This window comes from Strix aluco, chromosome 5 (assembly GCF_031877795.1).
Source record: "Strix aluco isolate bStrAlu1 chromosome 5, bStrAlu1.hap1, whole genome shotgun sequence".
Classification (NCBI taxonomy): domain Eukaryota; kingdom Metazoa; phylum Chordata; class Aves; order Strigiformes; family Strigidae; genus Strix; species Strix aluco.
Window position 1 is genome coordinate 559,350 of NC_133935.1, and position 16,201 is coordinate 575,550.

Genomic DNA, 16,201 nt, shown 5'->3' on the forward strand with positions numbered 1-16,201 from the left:
TTGAGGTGCTTTTCTAGATCTTGTCAAGAGCAAGTCCAAACTCCTTGTGGCTTTAGAAACACATACATTCTCCAGCTGCCTCTTTGTTTAGCATGGAAAGCCTTTACAGGAGTACTTGATCTGCAGGCCTGCGCCAACTGATTATAGATTATTATAGAGACGTTCTCTTAAATTAGCATGGTACAGATGAAAAAAATTGCTTGCCTACAAGAATTGGTTGTTCACAAAAGATCAAATAAAATTGCACTGGAATCCTTAGGGATATTTAAAACGGTAACTCAAGACAGGAGGCTGAGTACTGCAAAAAAGCCTAGGAGAAGGTTTCACTGTCACAAGCGATTACCTGGCAACTGCAGTATGCGTGACCATCTCTCCTCCTATTTCAGAATTATTATAAAATGGCAGCTGCTCTGATAGAAGATACTGTGCTCTACAGAGCCACGGAGGGATACACACCACTGCGAGACAACTTACAGGATCTGGGAAACCAAACACTTTGTAGTTTTAACTTGTACCTGGCACTCTGCCAAATTACATTAAAGACAAAACAATCATATGCATCGAGTGGTACTTTTCCAGGTTTTTTTCTCATTGTTTTCCCAATTTTTACTATTCCCTCTGGCAGTAGGTAGGTGCTAACTAGGAAATACAGAATTGAAGTCCAGCCTGCCAGATTGCAGTTGCAGTTCAAATCTGAAGATATGCTTCATCTCTCAACTAATATAAATGCAACTTACTTTTGCAGTGCGTAACATTAGTGGAGCCATCGAAATCTGTACTTGTGTTCCCAGGGCAGGTGATGCAGTAGTTTTGACCAAACTCAGGCTGGTATGTTCCCACAGGGCATCGGATACATCTGTGTGTTGTGGAGTTGTAGTAGTGTCCAGGAGAACAATGAACTGCAAGGTACGAGGTGTATTATTTTCAGAAAGCAGCAATCTTCAGTGCAGAGAGAACTTTCCTCTACCCTGGACGTACCCCTTGATCTCCCTTCCACAGCGTACTTATAGGGCCGTAGAAGGAATAAAAGACACCAGCTCCCTGTATTTCCCGTTACAAAGGCCCTTCTAACTAGAATTATGTTCCAAAGACTAGAGTTAAACCCTTACAAACCAGTAACACGTGCTACGTATGTCTCTCACTGTATTTCATCCAGTGGTTTCCAGTGAGTCTGTAATAAATGGAAGCTGATGCGTATCTGCCTCGACACTAAAAACGCCTTTCCCAACGGCAGGAGAGTGTCTGTTTGCCAGGCCCAGCACATCCTTCCAGTCACGAAACCAAAGTGCATTTGGGCAGGTTCCTCCCTCAGTGTTTGCACTGGAAGTTGACGTTATGGAAGACACAACGTGTTGCATGCTTACAGTTTCTGCCTAGCTCATTAATAATCAGTCCTTAACGTCGTATAATGTCGTGGCTAGTTTTTCTAATTTGGTAAATAAAAATATACAGGATGTGAGGACTAAAGCATTGTCTAATGCCAGTTTATCTTATTTCTTGCCATGCAGTGGGGCTGATTCACTTACCAGCTGCAGCTGCACCTGCCTGTGGTAAATTCCAAAGGAAACCATAAAGCCTGTTCAGTCCCCGCAACCTTGGGAGATCGTTCCTAGTTTACAGACTCCTGACCGTGTCATGGAATCACACCCCGTGTTTCTATATGCAGTGACTACATTAGTTTTGGAGCCTTTCAAAGCTCCTCGGCATTGAAGCTTAAAACAAAAGGGCAAGCAGCAGGAATATGAATTGTGGAAAGATTTAAAATTCACCTTTGGTTTCGCAGTCCTGAAAGGAAACAGCACCTTCATACTTGGTCACGAGCCCACCGCCACACGGAAAGCAGAGGGTCCTTCCTGGTTCAGGCTGGTACGTACCGAGAGGACAGACTCGGCAAGGTTTAAAACCATCCAAAGAATAGTGCCCAGGAGAACACTGCCCTAGAAATGGAAAATCATCACCTACATTAGTGAGCCAACCTTTCTGGACAAACCATAAAACCCAACAGTAGTTAACTTAAACACGTGACATCACGACAGCTGCAGATCCAATTCTAATCTTACCTGCTGATTTTGTGTTGTTCCTGTAACTGCTTCCTAAAAACACCACCAGTAAATACAACTAGTTTCTTAATAAGCTCTTTGCTACCCATGTTTCTGTGTTTTGGTTTTTTTTTTTAGCAAGGGCTCTATTAAGATGTTGTTACAATACTTTGTACTTTCCCCAAGCCTTTCATCTGAGAATTTCAAAGCACTCTGCAGGAACAAATGAAATGTTGCACCATATCTGTGAAGCAAGTAATTGTTTTTTTGTATCTCCATTTTACAGATATGGAAACAGCAGATCATGGGATTTACCAGACGGGATGGGACCAGTCCAGCACCCTGTCTGTGAGAACAGCTGACACCAGCAGCCTTCCACACAGCTGTGAAAACTAGAGCTTGTCAGAAACTCTTCCCCCAGAAAACAGTGACTTGTGTAAAGCAAAGCACTTTGTGAATGAGTCCAGTGACAGGTACAAGGTAGTTTCCAAACCTGCTCTCCAAGCAGTTTCTGACAGGTGTTTGTCTGGCTTGATTCTTGCTAGCTTGAGTACTTTACTCCTTGACAGCCTACCTGGGAATCAGGATGTCAGGTTTTTCAAGATTATGGCATTAATAGATATCTTCACACCAGCCCAGCCTGGGAGACCAGCACTCTGACGTGGTAGGTGTTCCCTGGGGTTGCCTAATTCCAATATTTGTAATTTAGCTTCCCTGAGAACTGAGCAGCAGGCAGAAACAACTAGCTTGAAAACCTGAAAGTTCTGAGACCTCTAGGTGGGGTTGGGGTCTCTTAAGAACCATGATACTTGCTGGGAAATGTTGGGGGCATCTTGGGCACTTGGCCCTTAGGAAGAACTAGAGCTTCTGAGCGAAAGCAGAGTTCAAGTTCTGTCCCCTTGAGAGTCAAACTCCCAGGGACACCCGTGGGACCAGGACCTTGGGGGTTTAGGTGCACTTCCATCCCAGCCACTGCTATACGACTGCACAAGCTGGCTGCTGGGACACAGGCCTCTGAGAAATACTGATACTACGAATGTGAATTTGGAAGTGATATTACTAATTTGAAGACAATTCTGCTATTGTTTTTGTAGCAGAACTGATCCATCTGGTCTAGTCCAACCGGCACTGGACTTTAACAGGAAGGTGGTTAATGAAGATTTGGGTCTGGATTTTAGTGTGAACATTAAGTACCTGTGAAGCATGGCCCACTGACATCCTTCTAAAGCAGCGGTACGGTTGGGTTTTACACTGCTAATACGTGATGCTCTCAGCACTACAACGTCTCAGTCCCTACCTATCAGACAGAGCTAACTTGCTCCCTTCTTGCCTTCTGTACTGAAATTGCCCACAGAATAGATCTGAGGTGATTTCCCTGAGAAATGCCCCGAATGACTAGCGTTTCCAATGGTGTTTTGGCCTCATACCTACAGGGATCACACATAAATTAAGTATCACAGCACGTTATTCACTTGCAGCTGCATCAGAGTTCTATGCAGCAGGTGCTTAAAGTCTCTTACACACGTGTAGGTGCCTCAGCTGTAGGGGGAAGGTTTTCAGACACAGCTTATTCATTACTACACACGTGTTACTGCTCCAGAAGATGTGATGCAAAAATACAGTTGATTACAGGTGGTGAGTACATTTCTAACAAAATCAGTGTTCATCAAAATACACTGTTTCATCACATATGCTGACACATTTTATGGAGGCAGACTGATTTTGATAAAATCTTTGACAGGGAGGTTTATGAAGTCCAAAGCATATTCTGTCTCACCACTTTGAGAGAAAGAGAAAAGGGGAGAGTTGAGCAGAAAACCTGACTGCTGTGGTCTGACAACAAGCATTTTGAGACAGATCCACTCTGCAGAAATAATCAGAAGGGTTTTTTTTTTTTGTTGTTGTGCAGAATAATAATTTAAATGCAAGCCCTGAAACAAAACAGGCTTTTTCCTCTAGTTGTCATGCTGCTTTGGTCAGTATACTATAGTCAACCTTCATAAACTCAGATTACATTTTGATTATCTACTCTTGTTGGATTTTGGATAAATACAAATGAACATAACAAAGATGTACAGGCATATTGAGAATTTTCCTGTGATAGTTCCTTCATACAGTAAATCAGCAAAATCTACCATATGTTTGGACTGGATACACTAGAGTTATTTTTTATTCAGTGGATGGGGAAAAAGTGGCAGTTTCTCAAGTGACATTCGTTGTGTGTTCACTCTAGATACCCTTGAAGAAAGCACTAATGTGAATTCCACGGATGAGTGTTAAAGTTAGAACATAGGACAGATTTCTTTCAAAGTCAAATAATGTATCTGCTGTAAACTAGATTTTGCTCAACTGCAATGAAATAAGGTAAATAAAGTAATTAACAGTTGTGTCTTAAAACCTTATCTTGATCAAGTCACAGTAGAAGCACAGCTCTCTTCTGAAACCAGGTCTTATAACTATTATTATCTAATTTATGTATCACGAAGTTGAGTCAGCGGTGCAACATCCCTTGTCAAAAGCTCCCGTGAATTCAGGCAGCACTGGGACTTGCAGTCGTTAGCTCTGAGTGCAGGTTCCAGATCCCCACAGCGTAACGACCTCAGAGTTATGACTGCTGCTGGTTAGACCAGGTGAACTGCATCTCATGCAAAACATTAGCTCAGCAGGTTCATTAGACTCACCAATACCAGTCCAAAGTAATCCATCCCTTTGGCTCCCAATACACCTGAGGAGTCCCTGCAAGTCGAGGTATGTCCAGATTCCACCCCTGACTTGAAGCAGAGTGCTTCACCTGGCTTGCTCGTTTCCATACCATAACTCACATTGCTGCAGCAGGTCCCATCTTCTCGTCGGCAATGTCAGGAAATGGAACAAGCCAAAACCTTTTTCTCTATCGCTTGTAAGTGCACAGAGATTTCTTCTGTTACCTTTACAAGACAGAAGTGTGGAAGGCTCTCCCCTCTTTTAGCCTCCGTGCCTCACAGGCTGTGTGGCAACACCTAATCCTTTTATAATCAAATTAAACTTGCCTCCACATTCTGACACATTCCGGGCGCCTGCTACTCCCTGTCCATCGTTACTTGGGCAAGGCTCACAGGTAAGTTGACCTTCTGTGTCTTGGTATGTTCCTGGTGAGCAAGGAACGCACTGATTATGTTCTCCGCTATAAAAGGTGCCCGTGCTGCAGGTAACTGAGAAAAGAAAAGGGGAATCTACATAAGGACTTTCATTTTGATCACATTATTTGCCTTTATATCAAACATTTAGAGAAGATGGATCTCTTTGGCCCCAGTATTATAGTGGCATATGTTAGTCCAGGATCCTCACCTCATGTAAACAGGCCCATCTCTGTGGTGGCCAGTTTACACCAGGGCAAGGTCCTTCTACTGTTTAAGCTATTAAATGGCATCGTACTGCACTGCAGTGCTTATCAGACACACGGTGTTAATAAAGCTGATGCAGTCCTAAAACAGTATATTGCAATTTAATGAAAACAGTGGTGCGTAACGTATGGGAAGTGATGTGAGTTTTTAGTTTACACTCGGTGCATTTACATGTTGGTTTTATGGCAGACAACTACAAAACGTCTGTCTCCTGAGACCAGCTGTAGAGATTTCTCGGAGGGCAACGTATCCCATGTAATATTTTATGTCTCGACACTCAAACACCCCCCCGACTGGAAAGTGTTTTAAATACAGACACAAATACAAATGCTTTTCTTGCTGCAACGGGGCACGTAACCGCATTCAACGTTCTTCTCGGCTGGATACAGGTAGTTAAGATGTACGGGCTTCTAGACACCGGCAGCAACAGCCTTCCAATACAGTCTCTAAATCACTGTGCCTCTACAATGAAAACAGCCTCTGAACCAAGTCATTAGAGGCACCTATCAGAGCTGCGTGTAACTACTTCTTTTTGCTTGTAAATCACCTGGTGTCTAAAAGAAGCTGGAAAAATAGATACGCTGATTTTGAGAAGATGACTCTAAGTGATCAGAAAGCTTGCAGTGCTGAGAACTGCCATTAATAGGTTTGTGCCCCAGTAAAGCCCTAGAGCCTGATAGACTGGGAACAGGCTTAAAGAGATTAGGTATTTTACATAAAATTAAAATAGATTTCTATAGAATCTCTTTCCTCCTGGGCCTCTTGAGCAGTAAGTATAAACACATCCATGGGTCTGGATGACTTGGCGGTGAGGAGAGTGAGAGAGGTGATATAAAACTAAAACCACAGCACCTAGGCAAACACCATATTATTGTTTTACAGAACTGTAATTAAGTTTTCAAAAGATGCTGGGAGCGACTGGGAACTAACTGCCAGCATTGCCTTGGGGCAGGCCTTGATACATCCCAGCTGACAGCATGGGAATGTGTGCATATATGTGCTGCTTTTGTTCTCCTGCCATCATTTAACCAACTCCCTCCAAAGTCTTACGACCTGTCAGTGGTCCATGCACATATACCGAGTAACAGCGATCTAAACCATCTCTTATCTCACAGATTTCCTGCCTGGCTCGCTAGGGACAGGTTAGTTTTGGGTTGCTTGTTCTGGGGAATATGGCTGAGCAGAGCTGGGACTTACCGCATTTTCCATCCTGCAGCACTTGCCCTGTACTGCAAGCTTCGTGCCCTTCAGTAGCTTTAGCTGGCTTCTGAGCCACTTCATATTCTGTCCCAGAAAACTGAATGTAAAATTGCTGTTTATTAATAGATTTCCTCAATGTTTTGATTGCAGTTTGCAGCTTCTGCTCCATCCTTTTCCGAACACAGTCAATGTTACAGGTGTCTAGATGGGAAATGATAACAAAACTAGAAGCAATTGAGATTCATGTTTAAAAAGAGGTGCTTAACAAACAACTTACCTGCCTCGCACTGTGACACCCGTTTGCTTCACGGTCTGCTCCATATAAATTGTGGAAGCAGCTCACTGTATTCAAAATCAGACCTTTCAAAAGGACAAGGCAGTACACTGAGGTCCACCAAAGCAAGTGTCACGGCCTGTCAGTGCACACCCAGTGCTGACACCTCCAGCGTTAGGAGATCTGGTTACACTGAGGGCACAGGGAGAGGGCTGCAGCAAGCATCACCACCACCGCGTGGTACTTCCAGACACGTGCTCTGTCTGCCACCACTAACGCTTCTGAATTTTCCCTGCCCGTGCTTTACTTCGCTGATTAGGGATTACTCCCTGACCAAAACACCCGAGCGACACAGAGAAAGATGCCTTCTGGCACCATTGCTGTTTGAACCCCTTGGCTAGTGAGGTACCCTCAGGGTTAGGAAACCTGCCTTTGAGGACTGACGTGTTTATAGAATTCAGCCCACGTTTTCTTTGGCTGGATTTCATAGCATAATATTCCATCTCATGAATAACTTGAAGCAATTCTTTTTCTTCCTGAAGTTTGTTAGGAAAACATGAATTTTTCAAAAGTGTGATAAAAATGTTTGATTTTCAGACTGAAGTTTCAGCAACTCACATTTTGGAGGATATTTTTATCGTCGCTGCCGCAGAACTTCTACCTAATCCTTACGTTCTCTGTGCATCAATTAGCACTTCTGCTGTTTAAAGAAATCAGACTAAATTGAAGTACATGACTTAACTCGAGGCTTTGAAGGAATTTTGCTGCAGGTTCAATCTTTGTTCCTTTGGCTTAATTTCATACCCGATTCCTTTCAATTAAATCTCTGAAACTTTGAGTTTGGAGAGGCTGTTGAACGAGGCTTGTGCTAAAAGGTTTGCATGGCAGCTTGATGAAATAGCATCAAAGAGATTCTAACAACACACAGAGGAATGGAATTGTTGTTTCTCTCCACAGACAGATCTTTCACAAACCTGAGACTTCTTCTGACTTCATCTCCACTTCAAACTCCGCGGTGATATGGGATACTTCTTTTGACGGTGACTTGCGGCCTCGGCGTTTCTTCTTGGAGGAATCGCACTTGAGGTTCACAAAGGTCACCTGGCAGTTGTCTGTACAAGGGAATTGACCTCCTTTGCGTGAGAGAAGCAACATAGAAAAGAAATCAAGTAGCAAAGTAGCAAGTGACAGGCACATAAGCGGTATCTCAGCTGGGTTATCGTGAATGCAGCGACAGGCTTCCTAACATTCCACATGTGTTGTTAGACACCTCCTTCTCTGAGCAGTTTTGGGTTTGCTCATTTTGCTAGCGAGTGCAGGAGGCAAAAATGTAGTGTGGTGATGCTCAGCTGCACAGTGGTACCTCTATTGCCTGTCTCTTTTCTGCATAAGAATTAGAAAGCTCTTTACAGAAATTAGTTAAGATCAGCAATACTATATACACTCATTTGATGGTTAAACTAAGCAAGATAGTCAATTTTCATAAATTCATGAGAGTGGTAGGCCTGGGCCTCTAGAAACTACCAGCTGGTATTCCATCTCTTTCAGCAATGACAATCACCAGGTATCAAAGGTTTTAAAAGTCTTTGGGAGGTTATGAAAATGTATTGGAAGGCTTTATCTGAGGGGAAATCATAGAATCCTTTAGGCTGGGAACACCTTTAAGATGATCAAGTCCAACTGCAAACCTCACACTGCCAAGTCCACCACTACACCATGTCCCTAAGAGCCACGTCTACATGTCCTTGAAATACCTCCAGGGCAGCTGTTCCAAGGCTTGACAACCCTTTTGGTGAAGAAAATTCTCCTAATGTCCAATCTAAACCTCCCCTGGTGCAACTTGAGGCTGTTTCTTCTTGCCCTATCACAAGCCAGAGGACCTGAATGCCCTCATCAATTATGTGTAACCACTGAGAGGAAGGGCCACAACACGTTGGGACACAACGACATAAACATCCTCTCCCTATATAAAGAAATCTGTGTGAAAAACATCCTTCTTGTGATAAGTGATTGACCTTCCGGTCAGAGAGAAATTTCTAGCGCTCAAGGCACCAGAAGGATTTCATTCCAAGAGTGTGGTTGTAAGATACAATCCATATTGTTATATGATATAATAACTATTAGACCCAGAAGTTCAGATGACATAACAAACACAAAGCAAAGCAAGCAAAGGACAAGGAAATGCATCCAAGGAAAACATTCCCATGGTGACTCTATCGACTAAGCCCAACTTCTATGACTTTAAAAATGAGTCTGATAGTCATATCTTATTAAAAGAAGATAATACATAAAGACAAGGTAAGCTGCCTGACAACTGAGTCTTGTTTTAAGCTACTACTTGGAAAATTAGAGAGATAAATCTCTAGATTGAAAGGTAAAGATAAAATATGAGTCTACATTTTAAAAATAATATCTTTAAACCATTAGCATTTTTTTAGGACAGGTATTATTAGCCTTCTCTGTTCAGGGCTCATACATGACTCCTCACTCCCTACCAAAGGTGGTGGTAATACAGATTCACAACAGAGAACATCACCAGCAGACATTTGCTGTAAGATGCTAAGTTGCTTTGAGCAACAATATGAGCTGTTGTAATTACACCAATACTGTGTATTAAAATCCAGAAAAATTCAAGATAATATTAAATTTAAATGAACTGCAAATATTTTAAGCTGTGCAAATGCACAGCAATAACACCCAAACACTCTTTAATTGTCCCTGTCGTGATATCAAGGGGATGGAGGACAAGAAATGTCATGAAGATCTGTTAAATACATGTGACCTTTAAAATCTCCTTTTTGTTCAACTTTAAAAGTGATGTTCAAATCCAATAAAAATAAAACCCCATACCTAGTCATACCGAGTTTTAAAAACATTTGATTACTTTGATTCAGCCTGACACAAGCTTTTTGTTACTTTCAGTTTTTTGGTAGGTATGTCCAAATCTTGTAAATATTTTTTCTAACACCATAACTACTCACTCCAACATAACAACAAATCTAAGGCTTCGTAACATCAGATTTTGATTATAACTTTCCTGCATAGGGGTTGCCATTGCTGCTGCAATGGAATATTAATCCAGCATAAAGCAAATAAGTAATAGCTTTTGTTTTCTTTTATAAACCTCATTTGGGAAAACTAAACCAAACCAAACTGACATGGTTTCATGTAACTTTGTATTGCCCATAGATTTTTGTCTCAGGATATTTCTGCCATTACCAATGCCAGAAAAAGGATAAGCCTAATTCCAAGCTCACGTACCTCTGAACAAAGATTTTTCAAAGCAACTAGTGACATAAGTGCTGGTGGGTAAGGGAAGAGCCACTGACCTCATCTACCTGGACTTGTGCAAAGCATGTGACACTGTCCCACACGACACCCTTGTCTCTAAATCAGAGTCGTGGATCTGACGGACGGAGCACTCGGTGGATCAGGAATTGGCTGCATGGTCACACTCAAAGAGTCACCGTCAACAGCTCCATGTCCCAGTGCAGAGCGGTGACGAGCGGCGTCCTCAGGGGTCAGGACCAGTTTAACATCTTTGTCAGGGACAGCGGGATCGAGGCACCCTCAGCAAGTTCCCGCCGACACCGAGCTGTGGTGCGGGGACACGCTGAGGGAAGGATCCATCCGGAGGGACCTGGGCAGGCTGGAGAGGGGGGACGGGCCAACCTCATGGAGTTCAACAAGGCCAAGGGCAAGGTCCTGCCCATGGGCCGGGGCAATGCCCAGCACAAATCCAGGCTGGGTGAGGAGGGGATAGGGATAGGGTGAGGGGTAATGGGTTTAAACTGACAGAGGGCAGATTTAGATGAGATCTAAGGCAGAAATTGTTCCTTGTGAGGGGGGTGAGGCCCTGGCACAGGTTGCCCAGAGAAGCTGTGGCTGCCCCCTCCCTGGAAGGGTTCAAGGCCAGGCTGGACGGGGCTTTGGGCAACCTGGGCTAGTGGAAGGTGTCCCTGCCTGGGGCAGGGGGTGGCACTGGATGATCTTTAAGGTCTTTTCCAACCCAAACCAGCCTGTGATTCTATGATTTCAACTCTCTTAGAACCAACCCCAAGCACTGTTAAACTAGAGTGTAAACTTCGGCCTGAACTTAAATTCAGATCCAAATATGAAAACCATTACTTCTTTTCTGTCTGCAGTGTGAAAACAAAATATGCAAACAAGCAAGCAAGCAAACAAAAAATCAGAATGCTGTTTACATGTTAGAAGAATCCACATACCTAAACCAGCTTGCTTCCCAGAATCTTTTGTTTTTTCTTTGCTGCGAGGCCGTAAATGGCACTTTGCATCTTTAATTTTAAAACGAGCTTTCTGCTTGATTGGAGGGGTTAATGAATCTGTTGATGTAAGGTAAAAAAAGCTATTATTTGGGATGCAGGTGAAATGAAGTCTGAAATTTTATTTTTAAAAACAGACTCAGAAGTCTTTTTGCAACATAAAAAAGAGACAGCCCAAGAGTTATACACCTTGTACAAGAGGATCCATTTCCATAAGTTCATTTTTTCACATAAGCACTTACTCTTGAGCCCATAAAGATTAATTAATTTGCTAGTACCACACATGCTCTGCACATACACTTCCCCTCCAGCAGGCCTGCACATCTTGGTGGAATTTGGGTGACTTTGTCTCCTACTATGAAAAAAGTTAATTCCTACCTCTTGTTTCTGACTTTCTGTCTGTGACTTCCCACGTTACTTGGCTGTAACTCTGCTCTTGCTAATGCCAACCAGGAGTAAGATAAATTTAGTGGAGCTACACTGCTGGCAATTGAAAATGATCCAAAGGAAAGGTCTTTATTTGATTGCGGTCTATGGCTCGCAAGCTTTATTCTTCAGCTTTAAATCCAAGCCAGTTACGTCTTGTGAGTTTAAAGGCTGTTACACAGCCACGGGCTGCTTAGGAAATGTAGCTGCTGGCTGCTTCCTCACAAAGTCCATGGTGGCAAAGGCTGGGCCTGGCCCGACACCCGCCAGCTGCCGCGGGCTGCCCGTGGGCCGTGGAGCAGGTGGAGGGTGGTCGCAGGTAAGTGCTGCAAGGTGGGTCCCTCTGTCCCTGGGAGGGCCTTGCTGAACCAGGACTACAGAGGTGGCCTGTCCCTGTGCCCCAGGCAAACACATCTGCTGCCCTCGCCTCACCGCACAGCATCGTACCTCCTAACGCATCCATGTATAGGAGATACATGTGGCTGGAGAGCTGGCAAGTCGGAGAGAAGTTCAGCAGGTAATCAGACGGAGGGTGGGCTGAGACTTCCACTGCTGGATGCTGTTTCAGCTGCTTCTAATTTTGCCAGACTTCAACCATTTTGAGCTGAACTTTGATTTTTTATCTGAATATCAACTTTAAGACACATTTTGAAACATCTCTGTAAAAATAATCCAGCCACTTCTGAGAACAAGATGAATGAAACACAGTATGTGCTCGTAAAAGTCTCACACCCTTTTTATTGGGAATCCCCAGCAGCAGGATCTGTGCTCCTGAGGAAGGACTTCGCTGGGTAGGGCTGGGACCCACCGTAGCCTTCTGCTCACGTGCTACTGATGGGCCCTCGGGCTCACTTCCAAGTCTGGGAAGAAACACTGTTTTGATATGCTCGCTATTGCCTTGCTGGACTAGGGGAAGTCAATTATTCTAAATATTTGTCCTTGTTGAATATATCTCAAGCCTCCAGCACTCCTGCAGTAACCTACCAACACAGCGCCATGCTGGAGGGCAACGAAGCACACTCCAGCCCTCAAGGAGGGGCTGCACACGACGAGGCATAGGCTGCCGCAATTCCAGCCGCATGTCCTGCAGCTGCCCCATGCTCTGGGGACCTCCACCACCCACCACCCACCGGCGAGACGCCAAGGCCGGGCGAGCAGCCAGCACCTACCTGCGCAGCTGGGCAGGGTGGCGTTGCGCTTCTGCGGGGCCTTGCCTTGCTGGACGGGGACACCACAGCTCAGTGTGTAGCTGCTCTCCGAGTCTGCGGGGCAGAACGCAGCATCAGCGCCTGTGGCAACCGCCCCACGAAGCACCTGCTCCCCTCTCACCCCCGGCAGCAACGCTCGCTGCTTGAACAGACAGACTGCTGAATAAGGAGGCACTTTAAGTGCTGAACTTGGATTTTACATAGCTGAAATCGTTTGCCAAAGGCCACTGCTTCACAGTGTCGACTATAAGTTTTGTTTCTCCCAGCACGGAAATGTTACACTGCATAAACAATCTGGCATGAGGTAAGCTGTAAATGATTCCGTGATGCCCAAGCAGAAAATATTTTGTGTTTGTCCATGGCTGAGTCCTTGTGCTTTGATCATCTCTGATTTAAAAAATAAACCACGTACTTTCATAATAATTTTAGCTTCAGACTGACAGAACCTATTGGCAGAAACAAAACAATAGCATACTTAAACTGTAACGGGGTTTACACATTGCACAGATAAAACCGTGTATTGGTGCATACAAATTAGATAAATGCATGGTTCCAGTAATTTCTGCTAAACTGAAAATAAAGTGTGAACAGCTCTACCACATGTAATGCCAGGACTAACATGAAAAGTAGAGACACTCTTGTGGAAAATAATCCTGTGTCAGAACCAGAACCTGTATGAAAAAGCAACAGCAATCCCCCGTCCCACCTGCCCCGCAAAACTGTGCAGATGAAAATTCCATGAAAATGTAGCAAATGATACTAAAAAAAAAAGGGGGAGGGGGAGATGAAATGCCTGAGTTTCTATAAGTAACGCTCAGCTGAACTATTACCAGCAAAATTTATGGAAACTGCAGCAACTACCACTGAGAGATCCTTTTTCCACAAAAGCTCCTGAAGCAGATGCAGCTGCAGCCCTTTCGTATGAGGCAGCAGGTCAGGTTTAAGGCAGCTGTAGGTCACCCTTTGCTCCGCGGTGCCCCTGGCTGAGACAGGGGCAGTTTGATGCTGGTGTGGGAGCTCGCTCACGTGCTGGGGCAGCCACAGCATTAAATGTCCCAGCATGTCCCACCCATCCCCTCCGCCCCTGTCTCAGCCTGTGCTCGCCAAGCTCAGCCCCTCTCAGGGGAACTCTCCGCCTTGGGATTTGTTTCTGCTCCTGCTCCATCACACAGTTACAGGGTATTTCAGGCCATGATGCAGAGTCCAGCGTTTCAAGCAGATGCCTGAATAGGGACAGGGGACTCGACTCAAGTTTAAAAACATGGTACTGAAAATGAGCAGGAATTCACTGAAATCGACTGTTCATTTTTTCCCTCACTTTTGACATAGCAATTCAATATATTAAAATTTTTCTTTTGCACCATCCTGGCTAAGGTAGATGTGTCTCAGGTTTTTGTTAGAATTTCCCCACTCCCGCAAACCACACCTCAAATTAAACAACAAAGGGCCAAACCTCTAATGTAACCACAATCAGCTCATCTTGTAATTAGTGATGTGCATGTCTGGCCCAATTTAATTTATAATGATGTTTTTGCTCATTTACAGTTGTGCCTAACAAAACCTGAATGCAAGAATCATTAATACATTCAGAGAAAAATCATTAAGTCACATTCTAGGCTTAGGAGGACAAATACTTTGTACAAACCTGGAACAAAAAGAGTATTGGATGGGCACGACAGGAAGCAGCTCTCTATGCCTCCTGTCTTGCTACACACTAGCTGGGCCTTGGGAGCTGGTTTGGCATTCGGGAGACATTTCACCATCTCTGAGGAGAAAAAAAAAGAGAAATGAAAAAAAAAAAAAAATCAGACACTGCCCAACCCAGAACCTTGTGCATCCACTTGGTGAGGAAAGGTAGAAGTGGCAACAATGCGAAATCACAGGTCCAGGCATTTCTGAAATAAGCACCTATTAGGGAGAGAGTATCTGGATATTGAGCTTGAAAATGAAAGTTTCATTGAAAATTAAACTCCTTCACATTTTTCGACCTAAACTGTAGATCAGTCTTTCCTTCCCGTGCTCCACTTTGGGACTGTTCAGGTCCAGAGCTGCGCTCTGAAACGCAGGGATGAGCACAATTCTGTGTGCACACCTGGCCCTCGGAAGCAGGAGGTAACACTGATGACCTGAGATGTCCTCTCCCTGCTTCTGGCAGAGCTCTCTGGTTTGACAGGCCAGCTACCACACCACGCACAGCAGTCACCCGCACAAAGACCTCTTTATTTAGATGACTGCTAAAATGGTGTTTTCCACTTCTCACTCTAACTCTCACAGACTTTTTAGTTTCAGCTCCATGGTCTGGCTTCTGAAAGTAGAAAACTGTCCAGCCAGGAGGAGGCGAGGCAGGACGTGCTGGGATGGAGACGGATGCTGCTGACATGCCCCAAGCGATGCTGGAAGGGACACTGTGACACACAAAGACACCAGCTACGTCTCATCAGCACCCACGGCACAAGAGACCAGGCAGCGCGTGCGATGGACACGCAGCTTCTCCCCTCGGCTTCACGGCAGGATGAGGACAGTGTCCTGCAGGTCTCACAAGCTGCTCCTCTGCTGGGGTAAGGCACTGTTTGGGTTTTAGCTGAGACTACATGAAGCTGTGATGAACTGCCAGGCCAGTCTCTGTGCTTCACCCCGAGATGATGGTATGCCACTGACAATTATAACCTGGCATTTATTTCAGTTTGACACCTTTTGGGACTGAAGCGTTACTTAAGTACACCTTTCTCCACACACATGAGGAGGTTCATTCTCAGCAGGTGCCGTCACTACCTGCACCGAGGCAGCCTCACCGCTTCCCTCCCTGCCCCCGGAGGTTTCACCTCTGCCCTGGCTGCCCGCTGACTCTTGCTTCACCACGGAACCGCCCCGAGGTGGGGGCAGATCAGAGCTGCAGCAGCCAGACCTGTCTGGGTCCAACAGGGTTTGGGATTTTCCCAGTAAAGCTGCGGTGAACCAGGGCAAGTCACATGTGGTAGCTGGAATGAGCCTGGCCTGGCTTCAGTGCAGAGGAAGGGTCCCAGCAGCCACCCGCCAGTGCGTGCGCCTGGCCTCACTGCTGGTTAATAGAAATATAGACCAGTCCCTTAAACACGCCTGATGTTCACGTCTCATGTATGGGAATAATCACCCTCCACTTACCTCCCTCCCAAGGTCTTTTATGTTGCTTTGATGATGTTTTTAAAGAAAATATTTCTTTGGACTGAGAAGACAAATGCAAGCACAAAGTGTCATTGCTGAGCAAAAGAGGATTTTGTTACTGCAAATGTCTCCAAATCATGTGGCGTTCAGGATCACTAAATAGCATCCTCCTCCTTTTTATTGTGCTTTTATAACAATGTAGAATGTAGTTTCCTCTAAACAATGTTGGTAATAAAGGCAGGCGATC

General features: G+C 44.7%; 1 protein-coding gene across 1 annotated transcript in view; it reads right to left on the minus strand.

The window, feature by feature from the left end:
* Positions 1 to 16,201, minus strand: part of SCUBE1 (signal peptide, CUB domain and EGF like domain containing 1) — a 207,889-nt gene that overhangs the window by 11,270 nt on the left and 180,418 nt on the right. The window contains exons 12-19 of the mRNA XM_074825576.1: positions 14,459 to 14,578; positions 12,775 to 12,867; positions 11,123 to 11,239; positions 7,871 to 8,029; positions 6,620 to 6,823; positions 5,069 to 5,230; positions 1,770 to 1,937; positions 738 to 899 (exon numbers count right to left, since the gene is read on the minus strand). Of these exons, the coding sequence (XP_074681677.1) occupies positions 738 to 899; positions 1,770 to 1,937; positions 5,069 to 5,230; positions 6,620 to 6,823; positions 7,871 to 8,029; positions 11,123 to 11,239; positions 12,775 to 12,867; positions 14,459 to 14,578 (1,185 nt within the window). The remainder of the gene's footprint in view (positions 1 to 737; positions 900 to 1,769; positions 1,938 to 5,068; positions 5,231 to 6,619; positions 6,824 to 7,870; positions 8,030 to 11,122; positions 11,240 to 12,774; positions 12,868 to 14,458; positions 14,579 to 16,201) is intronic.